Source organism: Sitophilus oryzae, unplaced genomic scaffold (genome assembly GCF_002938485.1).
Source record: "Sitophilus oryzae breed Bouriz unplaced genomic scaffold, Soryzae_2.0 scaffold_1508_pilon_pilon, whole genome shotgun sequence".
Taxonomy (NCBI): Eukaryota; Metazoa; Arthropoda; class Insecta; order Coleoptera; family Curculionidae; genus Sitophilus; species Sitophilus oryzae.
In genome coordinates, this window is record NW_022146179.1 from 2,378,599 (window position 1) to 2,402,709 (window position 24,111).

Here is a 24,111-nt window from a genome sequence, read left to right on the forward strand (position 1 = left end):
TTTCTTCACTTCCAACGACAAGTTTCTGCCTAATAGGTTTTTTATAAACCACACTACCAGCTCTGCGAAATAGGACAAGAAGTTTTTCAAACACACTCTTATCAGGAAGATTCCTATTTGGATATCTTTGAGCATAAGCCCTTGAGGCCAAGAAGCAATTTTCCTCACAAAATAATATCACTAGTAACATATCTATTCGTTTCGCCAGCAGATACTGCATTATTTTTTCTTGTTGAAATAATGAATACTTACTTATTAAACTATTGTAGGTAAATATAAGTAAACTGTTATAAATTATAAATAATGATGTCCATAAACTAATGTCGACTTTGAAAATAGTTACTAACTGTCACTAGAAAATTGCCATGGCGACACCAGCCATCTTGATTACAATTTTATTTAAAAATCGCTTTTTATTCAAAATCTGAGCTAGATAGGTACAGGAAACCCTAACATAGTTTGAAAGAGCATTTGAATCTGCTCCGATTTATTTAAAAAAATACAGGGTGTTGTATTTGAAATAACAAAGTTTTTATATAAAATAATATAGAATAATAGCTCCCGTATATAGCGTTTAACGTCTTGGGAGTAGCAAGGTACAGCTTACCATGCTAGAGCCGTTCGGTATACAAGGAAGGTAATGTGGCTAGCACTACCCTTCAACCGCCTATTGTTACCTCAGGATTGTGAATCCCAAGTACTCATTTAAGGCTGAGTCGACCTAGATACCCAAACTATTTTTACTTTAATAAAAATAGTCGGCTGATGGAATGCCGGGTGTGGGATTCGAACCCATTACGAGATTGGTAGACTAGAGCCTGTACCTCTACGCCACCGGGCACCTTTTTATATAAAATATATCCTTAAAATAGATCAGCAACTTTTGATAGCGCTGTATATATTTAAGGAACCCATTCCATCTTTCAGTAAAGTTTATTTCTCTACCTTTAAAGTCAGCATAAGAATTAATTCTAATAAGAAATGTACAGGGTGTTAATAGTCTATTCCATTGTAGCATACAAATTTAAATATCTTTAAATATCTGAAAAACTAAAGATTTTAAATAATAAATGCTTTTTTTTGGGCCCAGGACTCCAATGAATGAATGGACAAGATCCGAAGATAAATAATAAAATACCGGGTGTTCCATAAGAAAAAATATAACTTTGGTACGGATCTTAGTTCTGAAACACCCTGTATATTTCAAAATAATTTTAAATTGTGCACATTGTCTCCCCACATATACCCATAAAATATTTTGTTTCTACATCTTTCCGTTTTCGTATAATCAACCGAGGCGAATGAGGTGCGCCACCCTGTATTTATTTCTGTTTGACTTAAGCAATGAAATGGATTGACCGTTAGTAACTTATTTAAGCTAAAGAACGTAATTTTTATGAACCCAGATATTGTAGTAAAACTCTCTTTGAGAAATGATCTTTTAAAAAATAATGTTCATAACTGATCATTGTATGAAACACTTTTTTTAATTCTTTGGTTTAAGTCTTTGCTATTTGTTTCAGTTTGACCTAAGCGATAAAATTGAGCAATCGTTGACTTATAAGTAACATTTATTCATGCAAAAACTAAAAAATAAAGTGATCTTAATAAAGCAACATATTTTATGAAAGCAATATTTGGGAAATTAAATTTAAAAATAAAATTTTAATTCTTGATTATTGTATGAGACGCTTTTTATTTTAAATTCTTGGGTTTTAGGCCTTGGCATTTATTTAAGTACGACTTAAGCGATAACATTGATTGACCCTTAGCTCAATACTAGTAGTAAAATTTTAGAAACTTATTTAAACAAATGCTAAAAAATAATGTAATCTTAATAACGTAGACTGAATAAGTCAAATATTTTAGTAAAACTCCCTTTGAGAAATTATCTTTTAAAAAATAATGTTCATAACTGATCATTGTTTGAAACACTTTTTTTAAATTTTGATTTCTTTGAGAAATAGTTTTTGAGAAATTGATTTAAAAACTTTAAAAATACAATTTTCATAATATATCGTTGTATGTTGAATTCTTCTTATTTATTTAAACAAAAACTAGAAAGTAAAGCAATCTTAATAAAGCAACATACATTATTATTACAGTTTTTTGATAAATTAACTTAAAAATACAATTTTCATAAATCATTACTGTATGGAACACTTTCTTAAATTTTTAATTTTTCGGTTTGAACCGATGAGATAATTTAATTAATCAAACAAAAACTAAAAAGTAAAGCGATCTTAATATAAAGCAACATATTTTATAAGAGCAGTCTTTGAGAAATAAACTAAAAATATATAATTTTCATAACTGATCATTGTATGAGACACTTTTGTTAAAATTTGAATTCTTTGGTTTGAATTTTTGAAATTTGTTTAAATTCGATCTAAGTGATCAAATAGACTGACCGTTAACTCAGGACTATTATTATCAATTTATTTAAATAAACACTAAAAATATATTAATCTTAATATACAGGGTTATTCACCACATACGACACGGAGTATTGTAACTAAACGATTAGATTTTTTCAAATTGTACGTTTTGGGCTCGTTGAAGGACTATTAGAGCTACAATTTAAAAATATTTTTACAAGGTACAGAGTGTCCCAAATGTGTAAAAAATATTATAGTTGTATTTTTTTAAATGGAACTCCCTGTATATTATTCTATTTTTAGATTCTACGATTAAAATAAAGGTAAATTTGATTAAGGTTTATCACACTTAAACCTTACCGTTTTTGAAATATTTTCAATTTTATAAAATTGCAGTAAAAATGTTAAGGCTTCATTTCTCCAAGGGTATCAAAGTTTTTAATACTAAATATTTACTGAAGATTATTTATTGATCAGATATTGTGTTGCAATAATAAAAATTTTACTACCTTATACAGAGTGTCCAAAAATTTATATTAAATAATTACTAGCTTTAAACGGCAACAACTTGTTTAATTTAAATGAAACACCCTATATACTTTACGTGAATCAGATGCACAATGTAATTGTCTATCAAATTGTATTGTTCCATTTTTTACCCATCTCCTCAAGTTTTCATAGAAAATGCATTTTCTTATAATTTAGACTTCATTTATCACTATACCCATGGAATATTGACATTTTAGCTTATTTTTAAAGATGTAAAAAATTTTCAAAGGGTACAGATACTAATATTGTCGATATAGTTCGCTTATTTAATTAAAAAAATAAAAAAAACTGTTTAAATATTTTTTGTTACAGAGGACCAATTAATATGATCCCAGTATTTAAACTACATTAATTGACTGTTTACGTTGTAGTAATAATTGCTCCAAATACTAGAAAACTGAATTTTGTGTGTGTATTAGACAGTGTGGTAAAAAGTAACACCTTATAAATTTTATTTCATTTATTGACGAATGCTTATTTATAAAAACAGACACATTCATTTTCATAACTTATCATTATATTGATTTCTGAGCCAAATCCACATTTATTTAGAATAATTTATTAATTAAAACAATTTAAGTTTTGGTGTTTTTGGTAGGAAATAATGGCGGTATATTTAATTGGTTTGGTTTGGTTTGGTTTGGTTTGGATAATGGTATAATACAATTTGATAGACAATTACATTGTGCATCTGATTCACATAAAATATATAGGGTGTTCCATTTAACAAGTTATTGCCGTTTAAAGCTAGTAATTATTTAATATAAATTTTTGGACACGCTGTATAAGGTAGGAAAATTTTTATTATTGCAACACAATATCTTATCAATAAATAATCTTCAGTAAATATTTAATATTAAAAACTTTGATACTCTGGGAGAAATAAAGCCTTAAAATTTTTACTGCAATTTCATAAAATTGAAAATATTTCAAAAACGGCAATGTTTAAGTGTGATAAACCTTAATCAAATTTACCTTTATTTCAATCGTAGAATCCAAAAATAGAATAATATACAGGGTGTTCCATTTAAAAAAATACAACTATAATATTTTTTACTTATTTGGGACACTCTGTATCTTGTAAAAATATTTTTAAATTGTAGCTCTAATAGACCTTCAACGAACCCAAAACTTACAATTTGTAAAAATCTAATCGTTTAGCTACAATACTCCGTGTCGTATGTGGTGAACAACCCTGTATAATTAAAGTAACATGTTTTATTAGAGCAGCCTTTGTTACCTTGAAATACTAAATTCTTTGGTTTGAACCGTTGCAATTTGTTTCAGTTTGACCTAAGCGACGAAATGGATCAGCCCTTAGCTCATTATTTCATAAACTCTTCGCATAACACGTATTTGACTGGACATCAGATCACTGGTAAAAGCAGTCCGGAAATGTACAGACAGTGCTTGCTAGCAGGATGTAGGTAAGTACCTATTTTTAATATTTTTAATTATTTAAGACAAAAGTCGAATAAAGTATTTTGGTAAACCATCTAATGAACCGGCGTAAATGAGCAATAGAGCTCAATAGATCTTACATTCGGAATTTGACGAGTTTATTAGATATTTATCCGTTTATTCCTCCACATTGACCAATTCAGAATGAGTGTTTCAACTTAGGCGCGTGTTTACAAATTTTGTTAGTTTTAATTTTCTGCCGACAATTTTGTTAACAAAACGCAAAGTAAACACTTTTGGTGAATTCTGGTAAATTGTGTTTTATTTTACCGTATATGTAACAAAGGTCAAAGTAACGCGTATGTTATCAATACAGTCATCCTCCTAATAGGTATACGCGTGCAGCAAACAAATGGTATTCTAAAAATAGCTCTTTAGTCTGTAAACTTTGAAATTAACAGGTATATTATTTAGATAGCAGTATTAATAATATTTTAATTAAACTAAATTAACTTGAGTAAATGTAGATTAAAACAGTTAGTCAAATGTTAAAATTTAGTTTACTTGAATTAAATTATTGTCTAAAATTGTTTTGGTTAAATAAAAAGTAAAAATGTTGTGTGCTGTTCATTTATTTTCAGATAAATGATACAGGATGTAAATTCCTAGACAGGAAAAAGTCAGGAAATTATTGATTTTATATTATTACAATACGTTTACGTGTCACTTTTCTTATTTGAATTCCATTGAATTTCAATTGCATTTATCTAGAATTAACTATAACCAAAAGCGCTGTTTTCTCAAAATGTTAATTTTCGACTAATTTCGTATGTTAATAAACGACAACGTTGCTGAACACGACGCAATGTGACCATCATAGCGATAATAAAATTCGGTTTAAACTAATTTTTTCAGCTTTAATCTAAATAAAATATCTGTGACAATCATTTGCTCTATAAAGTAAAATGAAGAGTTGCTCGGTATCTTAAATTACACAAGAAATTTAAACATTTTTGCCAAAATTTCATTTAGTCAGATTTATAGGCTTTAGTGTCAATTTTATATCGATATGATTGATGACGTGCATCAGAAAATGGTTTGCGATTACCGTATGTTTTCATTTAATCACCTGTAATAATGCTCTTTATCTCAAAAAAAAAATAAAAACCAAAACACAGATGTATATTCAACTTTCATCTAAAAGATATTTCCTAACATCATCCTCCGCTTGTCGTCAGATTTACCTCTTGACGTATGACTATTTCGAAAATAGATAAATAATTTATGTATACGGTCTCTTAAAATTGAATGTCTCGGATCTAAAGAAACATATTTGTTTTTCAAACAGGCAGTTCTGCTCATACGTAATTTATCTTTGTCTTCAAACTGTTATTTAATATGATCCGTGACAGATACGCTACTATGCTAGTTGTCTACAAAAATTTGTTTTCATAAAGCCTCGGATTTTATCCAGCTCAAAATTGATTGCGTAAAAGTTACCCTATCTCGGTTTTTAGGTCACGATCTCAACAAACAACATATATTTAAAATTTGTCTTGACATGGTCTGTATTATAATAAAGATTCCCTTGCTCTACTCGTAGTAGCCTACACTAATATGCTAAACATATACAGGGTGGTCCAATATTCCGTGAACATAGAATTACTGCTACTAATACTAAAAATAAGTTCATCTGACATGATTTACCTCTTTACAAAAGTACTTCGTTTGTCCGTTAGAAGGCATCATATTTTAAAATATATATATATATATATATTTTTAAGATATTTTTTCTAAGTTGATTTGCTAAGCGATTTAACATTTGAATTTCACAAAAAATCAGAAAAGGCACGAAAAAAACGAATGCATTTTTTTCGCAGAAAGTTCTTTGTAGTATTTACTGCATTTTTTTCTCTTATAAAAAAATCTGTTATTGCACTAATAATCTAGTCTATTGCACTAATAATCTGTTGTATGCACTAATAATCTAGTTGGCGAAAATATACCGGGTGCGTCTCAAAAGTGGCTCACCCTATAACTTATTATATTTTTCAGATAAAAAGACGAAATTTGGTATGTTAGTATATAACATAAATTAGGATTGATCGACGTATTCAATTGTTTTGTTCACATCCTGTTTCACTGCCCAAATCGTATTTTTAATCATATCTTGATTTATTCTAATGGAACAAGGGTGGCTCATTAGCATATTTGGAAGAAGCATTTTTTGCGAATAATTTGGTACCACACATGGTATTTCGAGTCAAATTGTCGTTATGAACCGCATGTTACAATTTCAAATAAACCATATGCGAAAATGTCAAAAGTTGACATATGATATGTCATTCTATTAAGACTGTAATTTTCCATCGAATAAAGTAAAAAACGAGGTAAAAAAATACCGAAGGTGTCATTTAAAAATCAAAAATTATAGTCATTTCCGGTGAAACAGGGAGTGGCCGAAAACAATTGAATACGTCAATCAATCCCAATTTATGTCATATACTATTATATATTACATATATAATAAAATTATATAAGAGTTTATTGCCTTGAACTGTTAATATAGAAATTAATTCCACGCTGTGCTCGTCATAATAACCTGCTCTCACTACCGGTTTCGTGGCCCTACCCCATCATCAGGTGAGCTTGGCTATTTCCACAAAACGACGTGCACAGCGCAGAATATATAAATACGACTTGTCGTAAAATAGCAGTAAGATATTAAGTACCGCATCGCGAGATAGCGGCTTGCGTGCAATGGTAGTACTTTCGTACCACCGAGGCACAACTATCAATAGTAAATAAAGGTTTTTTTCGGCTAGCCCAAATTATATAATGGAAAATAAATTTCTTGCATTGAACTGCTAATATAGAAATTAATTCCACGCTGTGCTCGTCATAATGTGGATCAACCTGCTCTCACTACCGGTTTCGGGACCCTACCCTATTATATCTTACCGCTATTTTACGTCGTATTTATATATTCCGCTCTGTGCTCGTCGTTTTGTGGAAATACCCAAGCTCACTTGATGATGGGGTAGGGCCCCATAAAATAATTAACTAGAAAGAAGTGTCAACTCTGTGTTAAATCGTGGAAACACGATACGCCACCGAAAGCCTTCGTTGTCGTCTGGAGAACTAATTTTCCAATTGACAGGTTGACATGATAAGGACATGATGGCTTAATTTTCATTTCCGTTTCCGGTTATTCAATGGCGGGCCCTCTTTCAGTTCAAATGTATTTTGTATTTTTTCTTTTCACAAATAAAACCAAAAAATAATTTATTAGAGCTTTATTATTACCAAACCAAACCAAATCAAACATGAAAACGGGAGCCTTATACAAAAACCTGAAAACAGAAAAACAATTTTTTTTATACTAAAATTAACAATGTAAAAATATCAATAGGTATAAAATATAAATATACTGTTTAAAAAAAGCGTCCATTATTCCCAAAGAGACCTGGCTTATAAATCAAAAAGAAGCAAAAAGAGACTTTTAGTCGGATAACATAATCAGATTATCAGTCCGATTTATTGCATTATTGACAATAAGTCGCACATACTGGAGATAACTAATGTTGGCTATAGTTAAAAATGATCTTACCTTGCTGTAAATTGTTTCCATTTTCAAAAAAATCGCCGATCAAAGAGACTATAACACCATTTTCTTGCATCTAAAAAATGTAAAAACAGTGTTTATTTACTACCTATTTTTCATATACATGGGACATACCTACTACTGCAGAAACGTCATTTTCTCCAGGATTCTTCATGTAATATATAGTTTATATACTTTATTACCTTTATATTTATAAATTTCAGCCGAAATATTAAATTGAACTTCCAAAACGAAACTAAACGGAATGAATTAAAATGGCGTCGAATATTTTCGAATTTGTTCTAGAACAAATCTGAAGTTATCTCTGAAACTGAAATCTGTCAATTCTAAACTGTGAAGTTAGACAATAGTTAGATGCTGTCCTTGTCTAGGCGGCCATACTTGTCGTCAGGAGAATGACAAGAATGACACTAATGACTGTTTCCAATTTTCCTATTTCACTGTCACCCCCCTGTAGGGCCCCACAACCGGTAGTGAGAGCAGGTTGATCCACATTATGACGAGCACAGCGTGGAATTAATTTCTATATTAGCAGTTCAAGGCAAGAAACTCTTATATAATTTTATTATATACCTAAAAACTGCAAGAAATTTATTTTTCCATTTATATATTACATATACTATGCTATATTTATCATACCAAATCTCGTTTTTTTAACTGAAAAAATAAAAAAGTTACAGGGGTGAGCCACTTTTGAGACGGACCCGGTATATTATTTTTTTAACTTTAATCTACTAAAATGATACATTTTCGCCCAGGTAGACATATGGAAAAATAAAATAATAAATCAATCAAATATGTCGAGCCTATCATCAGGTATGAGTACATACAAAATACATATTTTATTTTCGAATTTTGAAACATTCGTTTTTCAAACAATTTTTTTGCATTTATAAAGAAAAATTTAATAAAATATGTTTGATAACGTAACGAGACATTTCAAAAAAATACATATTTATCATTTCAAATTTTTCTATATTCCAAAAGAAATTTAAATATATGAAATTTTATGAATATGAAGAGTCAATTTCACTACTTCGGAAAAGTAGTAAAATTAGCTTTCGGCATTTAGCATTTTATGTAAAACTGGTTAGGTATTTTTACACAAATGAAGAAGGAAATTAAAGATAAAGAATTATACTATATCCGTATTGTAGCACATTTTTAGATAACTCCTTTATTTTTAAGATTTTGATGGTCAAGCATCAACAAAATATTCCTTATGTTTGGACTAAATTTTCTCTAAAATAAAGACATAATTTAAAATTCCGTTACTATACGGAAATAGATTGAAGTTTTCTGATTACAGTGATATATAATTTATGTGGTTTTGTAACAAATTGCTCGCTATTTTAATAAGCCTTAATCAAAGCACGTGTGTATGAAATTTTGGGTGTGGTTTAACACTACAGGATCTGGCTAAGCCTTAGCCCACGGCCACACAGAAAGCGTTTTTTGCGTTTTTAAGCGTAAGTTAAGCGTCTTTTGCGACTAAAGGTACATTCAGGCTGAGAGCGTCGAGCGTCGCGTCGCGTTTGCGTCGCGTCCGCGTGTCGAAATGAAATAAATTCACTTAAATTACACCGCTCAGGCGGACAGCATCGCGTTTGGCGTTGCGCTAGCGTCCACTGAGCGTCGGGGCTCGAGTTCAATGGGACGGACGCGACGCAATTGCGACGCGACGCTCGACGCTCTCAGCCTGAATGTACCTAACAAAATAAAAGGATTATAGAGTGGCCCGGCCAAAAACCTGCAGCGTTCGGCGTTCTCGCAAAACAGGCAAATGAAAATAAATCAATTTGTTTTCTGTAGCTTCTTTAGCGATTTCTAAGATGAGACCACGTCATAGGCGGACGTAATATTTAATATTTAGTAATACAATAAAAATAAATTAAATAGTATGCATTTTTTTCATTTTAGGGTACCTATTATCTAAAAATATTTTATAGAAGACAAATAGTTCTTTACGCGTAACAAATAGTTTTTTACGGGTAACAAATAGTTTTATATGTGTAAAAATAATTTTCTAGGTGCAAAAAATAGTTTTTATGCGTATTTTTTTTTGTGAGCAAAAAATATTTTTTTACCGGTAGAGAGTAGTGTTTTACGAGTAAAAAATAGTTTTTTACGTGTAACAAATAGTTTTTAACACGAAAAAAAAATTTGTTGTACCAGAAACAATAAGTTTTTGACGCGTAAAAAATAGTTTTTTACGCGTAACAAATAGTTTTTTACACGTAAAAAAGATTTTTTTGCGTAAAAATGGTTTTTTACCAGTAACAAATAGTTTTATTATACCTCGCCGATCTCGCCTATCTCTTTCTAACAGGATTGATTGTTGAACGGGCTGGAAATCCACGAGCTTGCGACGTTACTAATTGACATCTTGAAAGAAACTGCAAACCTGCTGCGTGTCTTGCGTGTTTTTAATGGATACAAATCGAAAAAAACTCGCTTAAAACGGTAAAATCGCAAAAAGCGCAAAACGCTAAAAACGCTTTCTGTGTGGCCGTGGGCTTAGGCAGATTTCTGAAGTATAATATATATTTCCTTCGGCCATACACCCGCTTTACCTGACCTCTGAGACCGATCCAGCGATCCAAACAGTACATACAGCGTAATAGACTCTTAAATATAAGTATAAAGCTATCCACGTATTCATACATTATACACTTCTGGGGTACGCAAACTGTTAAATCTGCAGTCTACGGCATACTTTAGTTTATTAACAAAGTTCTAGTTTTAATTGTTTAAATCACTGCATAATTGTTGTAATATTGATAAAGTTTTAATTATTAAAGTTTAACTTGTATAACCTTTATATATTAATGCAGAGGTGGTAAATAACAATATGTTTTATAGTAAATACTATTTAAATGGATTTTTATAAAACTATAGTTGGCGCTAACAAAAGGGTCGTTTATTATTATTTTCATATTTATTTTCATAAATAAGGTAAAAAATATTTTTTTTAACTTTTTAAAATAGGCTGCCGGTATACAGGGTGGTCCGGACTGTATTCCGGAAAGTTCAACAGAAACTGTTTTATCTTTTTTGGCAGTAAAATTTATGATTAATATAAAAAAATAAAAAATTCCCAAATTTATTATTTCAGTCAAATAACTATCAATAATGACATGTATTTCCATTCTAAATATCTTCAAAACGATTGCTCGTAGTGATTTTTACCAAGAGACATTTTTTTATGTAAAAAGTCACGGAAATGTATATTTTTTCACTCACTAGTTTTATACAGGTACGGAAGAAAATTTCTCATGTCAAAAAACTCCCACACACCAATTTTAATCCAAATATTGTCGTTACTTCAGAAATTATTAGGAAAAAATCGTAATAAAAATGAAACTTCTATACTCTGTATCTCCGAAACTAAGCATTTTAGGACATACATTTATATGAACTTTTTTACTTATTTTTATCCACAGAATAGGTATGCTGCCGAAGTTTCCGGAATACAGTTCGGACCACTCTGTATCATAGATAGTCATGACAATAATTGAATATGGGTGAATAATATATTATATTTTTAGAAAGCACGAGACAAAGCAAATTTAATAAAAAAAACTCCCAACGAAAAACTATTTGCCCCACTGGATTCTACGTGAAAATGTCTACAGGACTCAGTTTTCACCTTTTAAGATAACCGAGATATGAAGTACTATAACTTAGTACTTTTATCTTAGTACAAAGCTTAGTATTATTATTATCTATCATTAATTAAGTCAGTTACATTACTCAATAATTATATTAGGCAACTACGTTAATTATAAGATGGGACTTTACACCTCCAGTCAAATACCGTTACCTGATACGTGCCGTCTGTTATCTATTGAGCGAATCCGCCATTTGATGATGCGTCGCACAGTGGTTCAGAATTTGAAAAAGCTGCTCATTGGATATTTTATTGATTAAATTGGGAATTTTTGAAGATAGTATGCAAATTTATGAATATTTACTATAATTTATTATAAAAGTAGGTATCAAAAAGATATTATAGCCCATACTTAACTAATTTTTATTTATACAGTGTCCGAAATTGATTGATATATTGTGATCTCGAAAACTGCTAGAGGTAAAAAAAATGGTTAAATAGGGAAAGTTTTCAGACAAGTCTGTTTGTAATTTATGTTTCTGTTTTCTATTTCTATCACTTTTGGTTTTTGAGATATTTTGAAAAACCTCAAAAGAGGCATTTTTGAAAACACCCTGTAATTTCATTATTTATGAAAATTTTTGAAATCTGTCAAAACTTTCTTAAAACAAATTTTTACATAGAAAATATCTGTGTTATCAGACTTATGGCAAAACAACGAAAAGTAAGATTTTTAATAAATTTGGCAATTTGAAATACATGAAATATTATAAAACCCTTTGGAAAAAATAAAGAACTACACAGCGTTTATTTTACATTTTACAAAAAGGGATTTAATAGGAATAAATAAATAAACAATCATGTTCTCAAGAAAATTCATAGTAATTAAGTGCGAAATAAATTATTATGAAGTTATATATTCAAAATTACAATATTGAAAAATTATATTGTATCCTCGTATTCATGAGTTTCGTTAGGCTTTCGTTTTTTGGGAAACGGATAACTCAACAAATTGTTTTTTTTTGCGGATGGACCAGACTCTTCAAAATCCATGAACTCTACTTCCTCTTCAATAATCGGCTGACTTAGCTAGACATTATTTCTTGCCAAAAATTTATCCCAACAATAATTGCTGCTTTGCCATCTGTGTGCCCAACCACTTAAAAATGATTTGATCTTACCTGTGTGATCTTAACGTTTGTGCCGAACCACTCTTTCGTTCGTTTAAAAAAACACAAATGTTATTTGCTATATCGATTTCCTTTCTATTTTGAAATCCATTTTTAAGAAACTTGGCGCAAACGGTTTGGAAGTGGAACAAAGAGAATAGTAGGTATTTTAACACAGAGTATTTACAGTTTCATAATAGTTTTGGAACAGTTACTAAATAAAATACTTGACTTTATTACTTTAAATAATTATTACTGCGCAAGGGGGGTGCAGGGGGTGCGAAATTTGGGCAGTAACGGACCTATTAGTGAACAGAATATTTCTGTGAAAAAATTAACGTGGGTCCTCGCAAACCTCTAAAGTTTTATGAATTTAAATTTAAAATTTGAAAAAATTATAACATGTTCTTTTATTCAATATATTATTGCCGGTAACATATGTATTGCAAAGGATAACATATAAAAATGAACACTTACCTATGTCTTCCATACTGCTATATTCTACACAGAAAAATATTTTGTTTCCAATGCGGTACTATCAAATGAATCCACTTCTCAACACTGCATTTCATACATCTTTAAAAATAGGTTTCAAAACAAGATAAGCAAAACGCTGTAAATATGATTTTATGCATTATTGTTCAAAACCATTTTAAGTGAAGGTAGATTAAGGTCTGATATCAATAATAAATGTGTTAAATATACTAAATTTGCAACTCGAACTTTCGCATCTATAAGCAGCTTTTTCAAAATCTGAACCATTGTGCGTCGTATCTGTCGGATCTAATTTGTCATCGAATCTACTACGGGCAAAGCCGTAGTAATTGGACGTCCTACGTTGTATAATGTATAATGCTAAACTGGGCATCCATAATGCATAAAACGAAATAATACCCTGGAATTGTGGAATTGTTTTATTTAAAATACATAAAAATTCAAAAGTTTTGCATTACTGTGAATCTTCGAAAATATACTTACTTAAGACTAGACTGGAAACTAATTAATTAGTCAGTTTTATTAAAAAAAAAATCTTTTTTTAGAGTTCCGTATCTGAAAAGAAAATTATACTAATTTAAACTAAAATTATTTACATCAAAAATCGATAATACATACACATGTTTAGACTTGGTGCATTTCAGTTGATTTCAAAAATCCGACCGCAGCGCTGTATAGGGCAGAAATTAGAAATTTTCGCTATGTGTTTCACGCCTGCGCCGCGCCGTCCCTGTTGCATTTATACATTCCGTACATGTATACGGCACCTAGCACAATCCCATTGGTCAGATTTGAAATTTAAACCAATAAAACTTCGAGTGCCATACGCGAGTATGGAATGTAAGACAGTGCCATATATGCACTTACGGAGTGTACCTTAGACATTACTATTAACGCTTTGTTATAGAGCATTCCATCCACAACCAAACCAACCCCACCAAATAACCGTCTTAACCAACGCAACTAACTCCACTAAATAATCAATCTAACCCCACCAAAAAGAGTGAAACCAACGCAATCCGTATTTTGATTGCTATTAAATATTTACAGTTTTTTTTTAATAAAAACAGTTGTAAAAAAAACTAAAAAAGTTAGGGTTCAGCGTGAGATTTGAACCACGGACCTCTCGTTCACGAAGCGATGGCCTCAGTCACCTAGGTCAGCCACGGAGCCACAGCTACTCTTGCAAGTTTAGCTATAACCAGGCGTTACTTTCTGCTGCAAGCATAATTACCAGGTACATTACGTAAGTGCGCATGGCACTGTCTTACATTCTATACTTGCGTCTGGCACTCGGAGTTTAATTGGTTTAAAATTCAAATCTGACCAATGGGATTGTGCTACGTGCCGTATACATGTACGGAATGTATAAATGCCTACCGTAGTTGAACTAATAATTTTTTTTAGCTGGAATAATATATTATATTAATAATATATTATATACAGAGTGGCGCACCTCATTCCCCTCGGTTGATTATACGAAAACGGAAAGATGTAATAGCTAACCCGTGTATTTGTATAAATCAGTTGTTTATGATATTCTCCGATGGTAGCAACACCGGCGCGGCGGAGAATGGGGACCCAGCCTATAATATAGTTTATAATAATTATATTATAATATAAAATTTCAGATGAAAATAAAGGAAAAGTTTTAGCCACAGAATATTACAACAGAAAACCAAAATAATATGATTTAATTCATCATCATCATCATCAACCAGCCTGATGTGTCCACTGCTGGACGTAGGCCGCCCTCAAATCCTTCCACTCTTCTCGGTCCTGTGCCACTTGGATCCAGTTTCCCCTAAATCTCTTTAAGTCATCTGACCATCTTGTCGGATGTCTGCCTCTGTTTCTGAGAGCATCTTGTCTTGGCCGCCATTCTAGTATTAGCTTGGTCCATCTATCATCCGTTCTTCTGGCAATATGCCCAGCCCAGTTCCATTTGAGTTTTTTAAGCAGATATATAGCATCTGTTATTCGTGTACGCTGTTTTATAACTGTACTGGGTATCTTGTCTCTTAGAGATACACCAAGTATTGCTCTTTCCATAGCTCGTTGGGCTACACGGATTATTTCTATGGACTTTTTCGTCAGTGTAAGTGTCTCTGCGCCATATGTAAGTACTGGCATAACGCACTGATTGAACACCTTCCTCTTTAAGCACATTGGTAGATCTGATTTTAACACATATCTTAGTTTGCCGAATGCTGCCCATGTTAGTCCTACTCTTCTTTGTATCTCGTGCGTCTGGTTATCGCGGCCAATTGTTATTTCGTGCCCCAGATATTTATATGAATATACTTGTTCTATATTTGCTCCGTCTACCGAGACATTTCCACTAATAACAAGATTAGTCATTAGTTTGGTTTTTGAATAATTTATGCGTAGTCCAATTTGATCTGACGCCCGTTTAAGTGTTTTTAGCATATTTTGAGCTTCGTGTATTTTGTCTGTAATCAGCACCAAGTCATCAGCAAAACGCAGGTTATTGAGCATTTCCCCGTTAACATTAATGCCCATATCCTCCCAGTTTAGTCTTTGGACCATATATTCTCTAATAGTGCTATGAACAATTGGGGGAAATTGTATCGCCTTGACGTACTCCTCTTTTAATACGGAATTTATTTGTGTTTTCGTGTAGCGATACAGATGCTGTTGCATGGTCGTATATATATTTTAAAAGGTATAACGGGTGTAATGTCTATACGACATTCGGCTAGGGCCTTGAATAATTTTTGTTGATCGATAGAGTCGAATGCCTTTTCGTAGTCGCCAAATATTAAAATGAGGGGTTTATTATACTCAACACATTTTTCTATTAGGGACTTCACCACCAACAGATGATCATTTGTACCGAAGTTCGATCTAAATCCAGCCTGTTCTCTTGGTTGATATTGTTCTAGTTTTAGGGAGAGACGATTTGTGAGGATTTTTGTGAATAATTTGTATGTGTGGCTCAGTAAACTAATAGGCCGATAGTTGGTAAGGTTTGTTTTGTCCCCTTTTTTATGTAATAAGATTATATTGGCATTATCCCATTCTGATGGCGTTCTTCCTTCGACAAGACATTTGTTGAATATTTGCAAAGCCTTGAGAACCTTTTCTCCTCCTTCTTTAATGGCTTCAATAGCTATATTGTCGTCACCGGGAGACCTATTATTTTTCATAAAGTTTAATGCCGCCGATATTTCATCTAAAGTAATATCTGGGGTTTCTTCTGAGCCTTGGTTCATTACAATTGGTATGGTACTATACGAGTTTCTAGGGTTTGGGTTGTCATATAACTGCTGGTAGAAAGTTTACGTAACACGCAGAATATCTGCTCTATTTGATGTTATCTGTCCTTCTGCATTCTGCAATTTATGAATTAGTGCTCTCCCTATGCTTGCCTCTTTTTTGAAAACTTTTAATCCTTGATTTCTCTCAATGAGTTGCGTTATTTTGTTGGTATTGTGGGTTTTGATGTCTTTCCTTATCTCTTGATTATGTATTTAAAAAACAAACTTGATGATTTAATTAACATTAGTTAAATACTGAGGAAACATTTGCTTTATCTTTAATAACATTCTTTGTTACAGTGACCAAGACTTACAAACTAAAGTAACATCAAATGCGTCTCGAACGGTAGTCTAAAAGCTATTACATAACACCTATCATCTCTGTTCGTTATCTGATTTTCCCTCTCCCTAGTGAGAATTCTCCTTTGCGAATAATATTTTAAAGATCAGTAATTATCTATGTATACAGAATGTCTTAAAACTGAAAATTTTGAATTGAAAGAAATATGTTTATTTTTAAATAGGCGGGACATCTCGTCACCCTGTACACATCGATGCAATCGTATAGTTTTACAAAATTTACCTTTACGGGCCTATAGGTAATGTCTAAATATAAAAAAATATAATTGTGTTTATATTTGAATAAAAACGTCGGGAATATAGAAAAATAAACAAAACATCTTTGCTTTTTAACATATGGAACCATTTAATTTATCATGGTGCGTCACACTGTTACTGACGTAAAATTTTAGTGTAATGATCGCTAATATAAATATATTATGGTACTTTTAAGGTTTGAATATGAATATGAAAGTTGACGAAAATTTTTTGGTTCAACTATTTTTCTATATTAACTTGTTTCCAATACCGGGTGGTGCATCTTTGTTGGAAACATAGGAAATCCCATGCAAATTTTGAACTGTTCAAATATTGGCTCCCCGATTAATTTTACAGCTACAAGTTATATATATGTTTATTAAAGGTCTGCCTGAATACACGTGCCAAATTTGAACAAATTTTAAGTAATTTAAGAAAAACTTCATGTATTTTTAAATTAAAACTGAAAAGGTAACAATGCAAACCCAGTCAAATGTCAAGACATCTGTACAGGGTGGCTCGAATTCGACGCTCATCATTGGGATTTCGGAAACCGTAAGACATACAGGATCGGTTAAATAGAGGCAAAGTTGTGCAATTTGATGCTCAATAAAATGCCGTATTGTATTTTGGAAAATTCCGAATACATCGGAATATATTCGAAAAAAAAAACGGAATTTTCAATTTTATTTTCTATTGTTTCCTGGCTTTATTTGTTGAGATAACTTAAAATGAAAAACACATTTTCATGGCCACTTTTTCTGCTCTATAACTCTGTGTGATTAAATATTGGCTTCTGGCGACCATCATCAACTTAATTTTTTTAAATACGGACCTGATTTTTTTTTCAATTTAATTAAATCCTTTCATCACTCTTAAAACACTAACACTATATATATAGTCACTTAGATATTTGCCGACGTTTCGTACAAAAAATTACATCACCAGAATATTTTATGAAAAAAAATATACAATATGGCATTTTATTGAGCATCAAATTACATATATTACTTACGGTTTCCGAAATCCCAATGATGGGCGTCGAATTCGAGCCACTCTGTACAGGGTGGGTCAAATTCGACGCTTTTAAATGGAAACGCCCTTTTCTATAGGAGATAGACAAAAACTAATATCGGTGTCTGGAGCTCAATTTTCATCAAAAACATGATGGTGAAAACCGCACATCAATATCTGTTACCGTTTCGGAGTTACGGGGTGTTTTTCAAAAATGTGCATTTTTAACAAATCGCTGTAACTTTTTTGCTATGGAAAAGTTTGTATTTCTATGAAAACATTTCCAAAGCACCTTTTTACGTAGAATTTAATGGTTTAAGTATAATTTTTTTTAAATTAATAATTTAAGAGTTATCAACAGAAAAACTGATTTTTTTTTGGGACACCCTCTATATTTTTAATTAACTGTAAAGAATTTAAAATTACCTTTCCAAAAATATAGCACACTTGATATTTTGTTATAATCCCCTTCGAAATACAGAATTTTTTCGCCAAAAAAAAGAAAGTTCGCCACTTTTAACTAGTAGGCTTTGGAACCCTTATTGCTGATATGCCCTTAATGGAACTCGAAAACATATTTTTCCAGCAAGACGATGCACCGCCTCTGAACGCTGAAGATATCAGCAAATTTTTGCAGCCAATTTCAAGAATAATTGAATAGCTTACCAAGATCCCAGCCATTGGCCGTCGAGGCCGCCTGACTTAGTGCCCATAGACCTAATCCTATGGATATATTTGCGGAAGAATAAAGGTTCCTTATTCCGTATAATCTAGACAAGAATTAGAAATACTTAGCAGTTATGAGAGAGTATCTTTCACCCCTACTGAGTTAATGAATTCCGCGAGAAATGTTCAAAAACTGCCCCGTCTGTCCCTAACAGAAGACGGTTAATATGTCGAACACCTGTAGCAAAATCTCATGTCTTGGTTTGCTATTTATTTTTATTGATATTAGATATAGTTTAAATGTGTTGATGTTGGTTAAATATATTTTAAATTGTTATAAAATTCTGCATCTCTCATAACAAATATTATTTTCGTTTTAATTGATGCTCACAGCTTGAATTTTTTGCATTATAGCCGGTGCCGTTCAAAGTCTACTTATTTAAAGCGGGCAAATTTTTATATACTCTATATTTCGAAGAGGAATCGAGCAAAATATCAAGTGTGTTATATTTTTGGAAAGGTAATTTTAAATTCTTTTCAATAAACTAAAAATATACAGGGTGTCCCATATAAAAAATCAAATTTTCTGTTGATAATTCTTAAATTATTAATTTTAAAAAAATTATACTTAAACCATTAAATTCTACGTAAAAAGGTACTTTGGAAATGTTTTCATAAAAATAGAAAATTTTCCATAGCAAAAAAGTTACAGCGATTTATTAAAAATGCATATTTCTGAAAAACTCCGAAACGGTAACAGATATGGACATGCGGTTTTCACCATCATGTTTTTGACAAAAATTGAGCTCCAGACACCGATATTAGTTTTTGTCTATCTCCTATAGAAAAGGGTGTTTCCATTTAAAAGCGTCGAATTTGACCCACCCTGTACATCAGTAATTTTTCGAAAAAAAAAACATATTATAGCTTATATCGCTGAAAAGCTTAAAAAATGGCGCTTTTTATGAAGTCATGGCCAGTTATGGTTTCCATTTAAAAAACATAAGTTTGAGTCATATGTCAAAAATGACAGGCTTAAGAAAGAAACGGAGAACGCAGTTTCATTAAGGATGTGATTATCTACAGCTTTTATCTGAAAACTCTTTGTCTAAAATAGATTATAATGGAATTAGAGACTATTTTTAAAATAGCCGAAATTTGTTTTTTTCTAAATATCTAGTAAGCCATGAAATTTTTCAAAAATCTGAAAGGCGCAGATTTATGACCCCACAAAACTGCAATTCTTTCCCATTTAACCGAGTCCCTTAGTTTTTCCAGTAGTTTCCGAGATACCCATAGAGAACATCTTAGAAAACTGACCCTGTATACAAGAACACTTTATTTTTAGCAGATACGTCTTTTATATACAGGGTGGGCCGGACTGTATTCCGGAAACTTCGGCGGCATTTTTAAACCAAAAGCCGGTAATTATTGGGAAAATTGAAAATCGTCCGATTTTCACCAAAATTGGTATACACCCTATTTTGAGGTCGTAGAACTTTTTTCTCTTACCGTTTTTCAGAAAAACGAAAAATTATTTCAACATTGAATTTTTCTTAATTTCTCATATTTTTAAGGTTTTCTAGCACATATTTTGTTAGGTATTCAATAAACAATGATGTTTTTGCTATTTTCTGTTACTTTTTTAACCAATTCTATGCATAATACAGGAAAATTTGCTAAAATAAATTTGTAAACAATCTGAAAATGTTGGGTTATGTGTTTCTGGCATTTAAAGCAACGTTGCCAATGCTAAAACTAAATTTAGCGTGTTTTTTTCGCTCATTCTGGGATTGCGAAAGGCGGTCGCCAGAAGAACGGCTCCTTCCCATAACTGCTATTTTACCGGTTTACTGCTATTTTTTATTTTATTTTTTCGGGTGATTATAGGCATTTTAAATAAATTACCGATTATGAGATCTGACAATAGTTAAATATGTATACCCAGAGTGTATACTTATATAGCTATATTCACAAAGTTACGAGGAAGAGTTTTGATTCCATTGGTTTCAACTTCTATGCGGAGGGTGTTAATCTTTTGTTGTTATATCATACCAAAAAAAGATTAACCCCCTACGCAAAGAAGTTATATAAAGACTATTGATAACCACGAAGTTGCACGAAAGAGTTTTGATTGCATTCGTTTCAACTTTTTTGCGGAAGGGGGTATAATATAACAACAAAAGATTAACACCCTCCGCATGGAAGTTGTAACCAATGCAATCAAAACTCTTTCGTGCAACTTCGTGGTGATCTCGTTGGTAAAATAGCAGTTATGGGAAGGAGCCGTTCTTCTGGCGACCGCCTTTCGCAATCCCAGAATGAGCGAAAAAAACACGCTAAATTTAGGTTTAGCATTGGCAACGTTGCTTTAAATGCCAGAAACACATAACCCAACATATTCAGATTGTTTCAAATTTATTTTAGCAAATTTTCCTTCATTATGCATAGAATTGGTTAAAAAAGTAACAGAAAATAGCAAAAACATCATTGTTTATTGAATACCTAACAAAATATGTGCTAGAAAACCTTAAAAATATGAGAAATTAAGAAAAATTCGATATTGAAATAATTTTTCGTTTTTCTGAAAAACGGTAAGAGACCGCCAAGAAAAAAGTTCAGATTCGTAATCTACGACCTCAAAATAGGGTGTATACTAATTTTAGTGAAAATCGGACGATTTCCAGTTTTCTCAATAATTACCTTTAATTATTATCAAACTACATATAATTAGAGAAATAAGTGATGGGAAGGGGGCGGGAATATTAAAATATTACATTACTCTTTGGCACGACCGATTTTAACAAATTTGGTGTTTTTTAAAAGGGCTTAATTTGTCCTTTAAAATAATTATCTTTTTATTTGGTACTACTGATTTTTTTATTTCCATTATTGACAGCAGTAATAATACAATAGCAGTAGTAATAATAAAATTCAATGTTGAAATAATTTTTCGTTTTTCTGAAAAACGGTAAGAGACCGCCAAGAAAAAAGTTCCGATTCGTAATCTACGACCTCAAAATAGGGTGTATACTAATTTTGGTGAAAATCTGACGATTTCCAGTTTTCCCAATAATTACCCAAACGCCTAGTATTTAACCCAATTTATAGATCTTAGTGGGGGGCTTGGGCCCATGCAATTTATCCCCCCTCTGTATCCGCCACTGCTACCTACCTAATAACAATAATTACTTAATGAAGTAAAATAAAAAACAATGACCACAATCTACCAAAATACAAAGTTTTTATGGGTTTTTTATGGTATAAATCTACTGAAGCTATTGCTACGGAAATTACCTTTCCATTTGGATTTTGCCAAAAAAAATCTTTTTTTCCTATTTTTTAAAATTTCTGTTCTTCACGTTTTCGTATTAGTTTGTTTCTTGATTACAAAATAATATTTGTTTTGCTCTTTGTCGTATTACAGCCTCTATAATTGAAATACGCCCTCTAGTGTGTCGAATTGTGTCAAAGTATTCAATCGCCGCCAGTGTCTAAATACGTCATGTTTCTAATCGAATTTTCTGGGATACGCTTGCGTCAGGATGAAAGCGATTTTCGTAGAGATGCAATTTGAATAGGGTTTTGGGATAATTTTTTACGCCTATACCATTATCCGGTCCCTTTTACTCTTTTAATTCTCTTTTGTACAAAAAGCCTCTCAATTTGCGTGCAAATGAAAAAAATTGCGCTGTCGTTTGTGAGCAATTTAGTGGCAATTAATTATATGGACCCTACAGATATTATTCCAATCGAGATCGTGGGTTGTAATTAGAAAATTGTTAATAAAATACCATACTATCGAAAAAAAAAAACCGTGTCAGAGATGGCTTGGAAATAAATACTGAATACCATTATGAATTAAATCTCATCGAAATTATATGGAGACAAACGAATGAATTTGTAACTCGGAATAACAAAAAAAAGGATTTTTTCCAAACTGCCTTAAGACAGCAATAATTATTCCTCTGCATAAAGGAGGAGATAAAGATCAAGTTTCGAACTATCGCTCATTGAAAGATGGGTTAAAAAAGGCTTCTATCTTTTCTCCTTAAATATAAAGTACTTACTACCCATCAACTTGGATTTATAAGTAACAGTGGCACAAATGATGCTATGTTCGACCTTTTGCATACTCTAGCCTAAATAACCATCACTGTACAGCTACAATTTTCTGTGATTTCTCTTAGGCTTTCGACTGTGTGAATCATAATAACTTAATTAACAAATTGCAATACTATGGATTCAGGGGAGTGCCGCTCGAATAGTTTAAGTCATATCTTGGCAACAGAAGGCAGCTTGAGAGGATTGATACGCCTATGTCTTCTTGTAAGCCTATAGAATGTGGTGTCCCTTAGGGTTCAGTACTTGGCCCTATTTTGTTTCTGGTGTTTATCAACGACATTGCAAATCTAGACATAGCGGTAAAATCTGCCTCTTTGCGGACGATACTAGTTTCACTTGCAGCGGCCCAGATGTTACGGCACTATATAATAATATATCCAGTGACTTACGCACCATTAAATCTTGGTGCGATTCTAATCTCCTATGCCTCAACCTATCAAAAACTAAAGTTTTGTCATATAAAAGTACTATACAACCTTTTGCACTTAATAACACCACTACTGACGTCGTGGACTCTTAGGACTTGTAGACAACTCGTTAAAATGGGACTTGCGCATCGAAGCTTTATTAAAGAAATTAAGCGCTGCCTGTTTTGCGATAAGATCAGTTTCTAAGAAACTTAACATATCAATCTAGAATAGCCTATTATGCCCTTTTTGAGTCACATCTTCGTTATGCCCTTCCATTCTGGGGTACTTGCTGCGCAACAAAATTTGATCCTATATTCAAACTTCAAAAGAGAGCAGTTCGATATTTATTGGGACTGAACAGTAGAACTCACTGCCAGAATTGCTTTAAAAATTTCTGACTCTTTATTGGGGAGTTTCAAAAGTATTTAATTTTGCAGATAAATAATAATATAGAATATTAAATTGCGATAAAAACTAATTAGGCAGCTAGGTCAACACAAAATCAAGGCCTGCTTCGATACAAAGATACAAAACTTAATATTTCTCTCATTCTTAGATGAGTATGCGTGGCACGCGCGCATCGATTCGCCTCTATTTAGTACGTGTTTTCAAGTAGCGCGCGCTCCGCACGCAAACAGCTAGCGGCGAACCATCTCCAGTCGGTTTTTCGACGCTCCGCTTTGTTTGTTCGTTGTTCAATTGGGACGGCCGATGAAGACACCGCGCGCATTCACCGCGCATTTATCAATGACTAGCATTTATCATGTGTATTTTCTTTGAATAAATTCCCT

General features: G+C 32.0%; 1 protein-coding gene across 2 annotated transcripts in view; it reads left to right on the plus strand.

Annotated features, from left to right (window-relative positions):
- LOC115878390 (1-phosphatidylinositol 4,5-bisphosphate phosphodiesterase classes I and II) overlaps positions 1–24,111 on the plus strand; it is a 333,255-nt gene that overhangs the window by 245,217 nt on the left and 63,927 nt on the right. For both annotated transcript variants that reach the window (XM_030894884.1, XM_030894885.1), the window contains exon 6: positions 4,215–4,354. In XM_030894884.1, the coding sequence (XP_030750744.1) occupies positions 4,215–4,354 (140 nt within the window). The remainder of the gene's footprint in view (positions 1–4,214; positions 4,355–24,111) is intronic.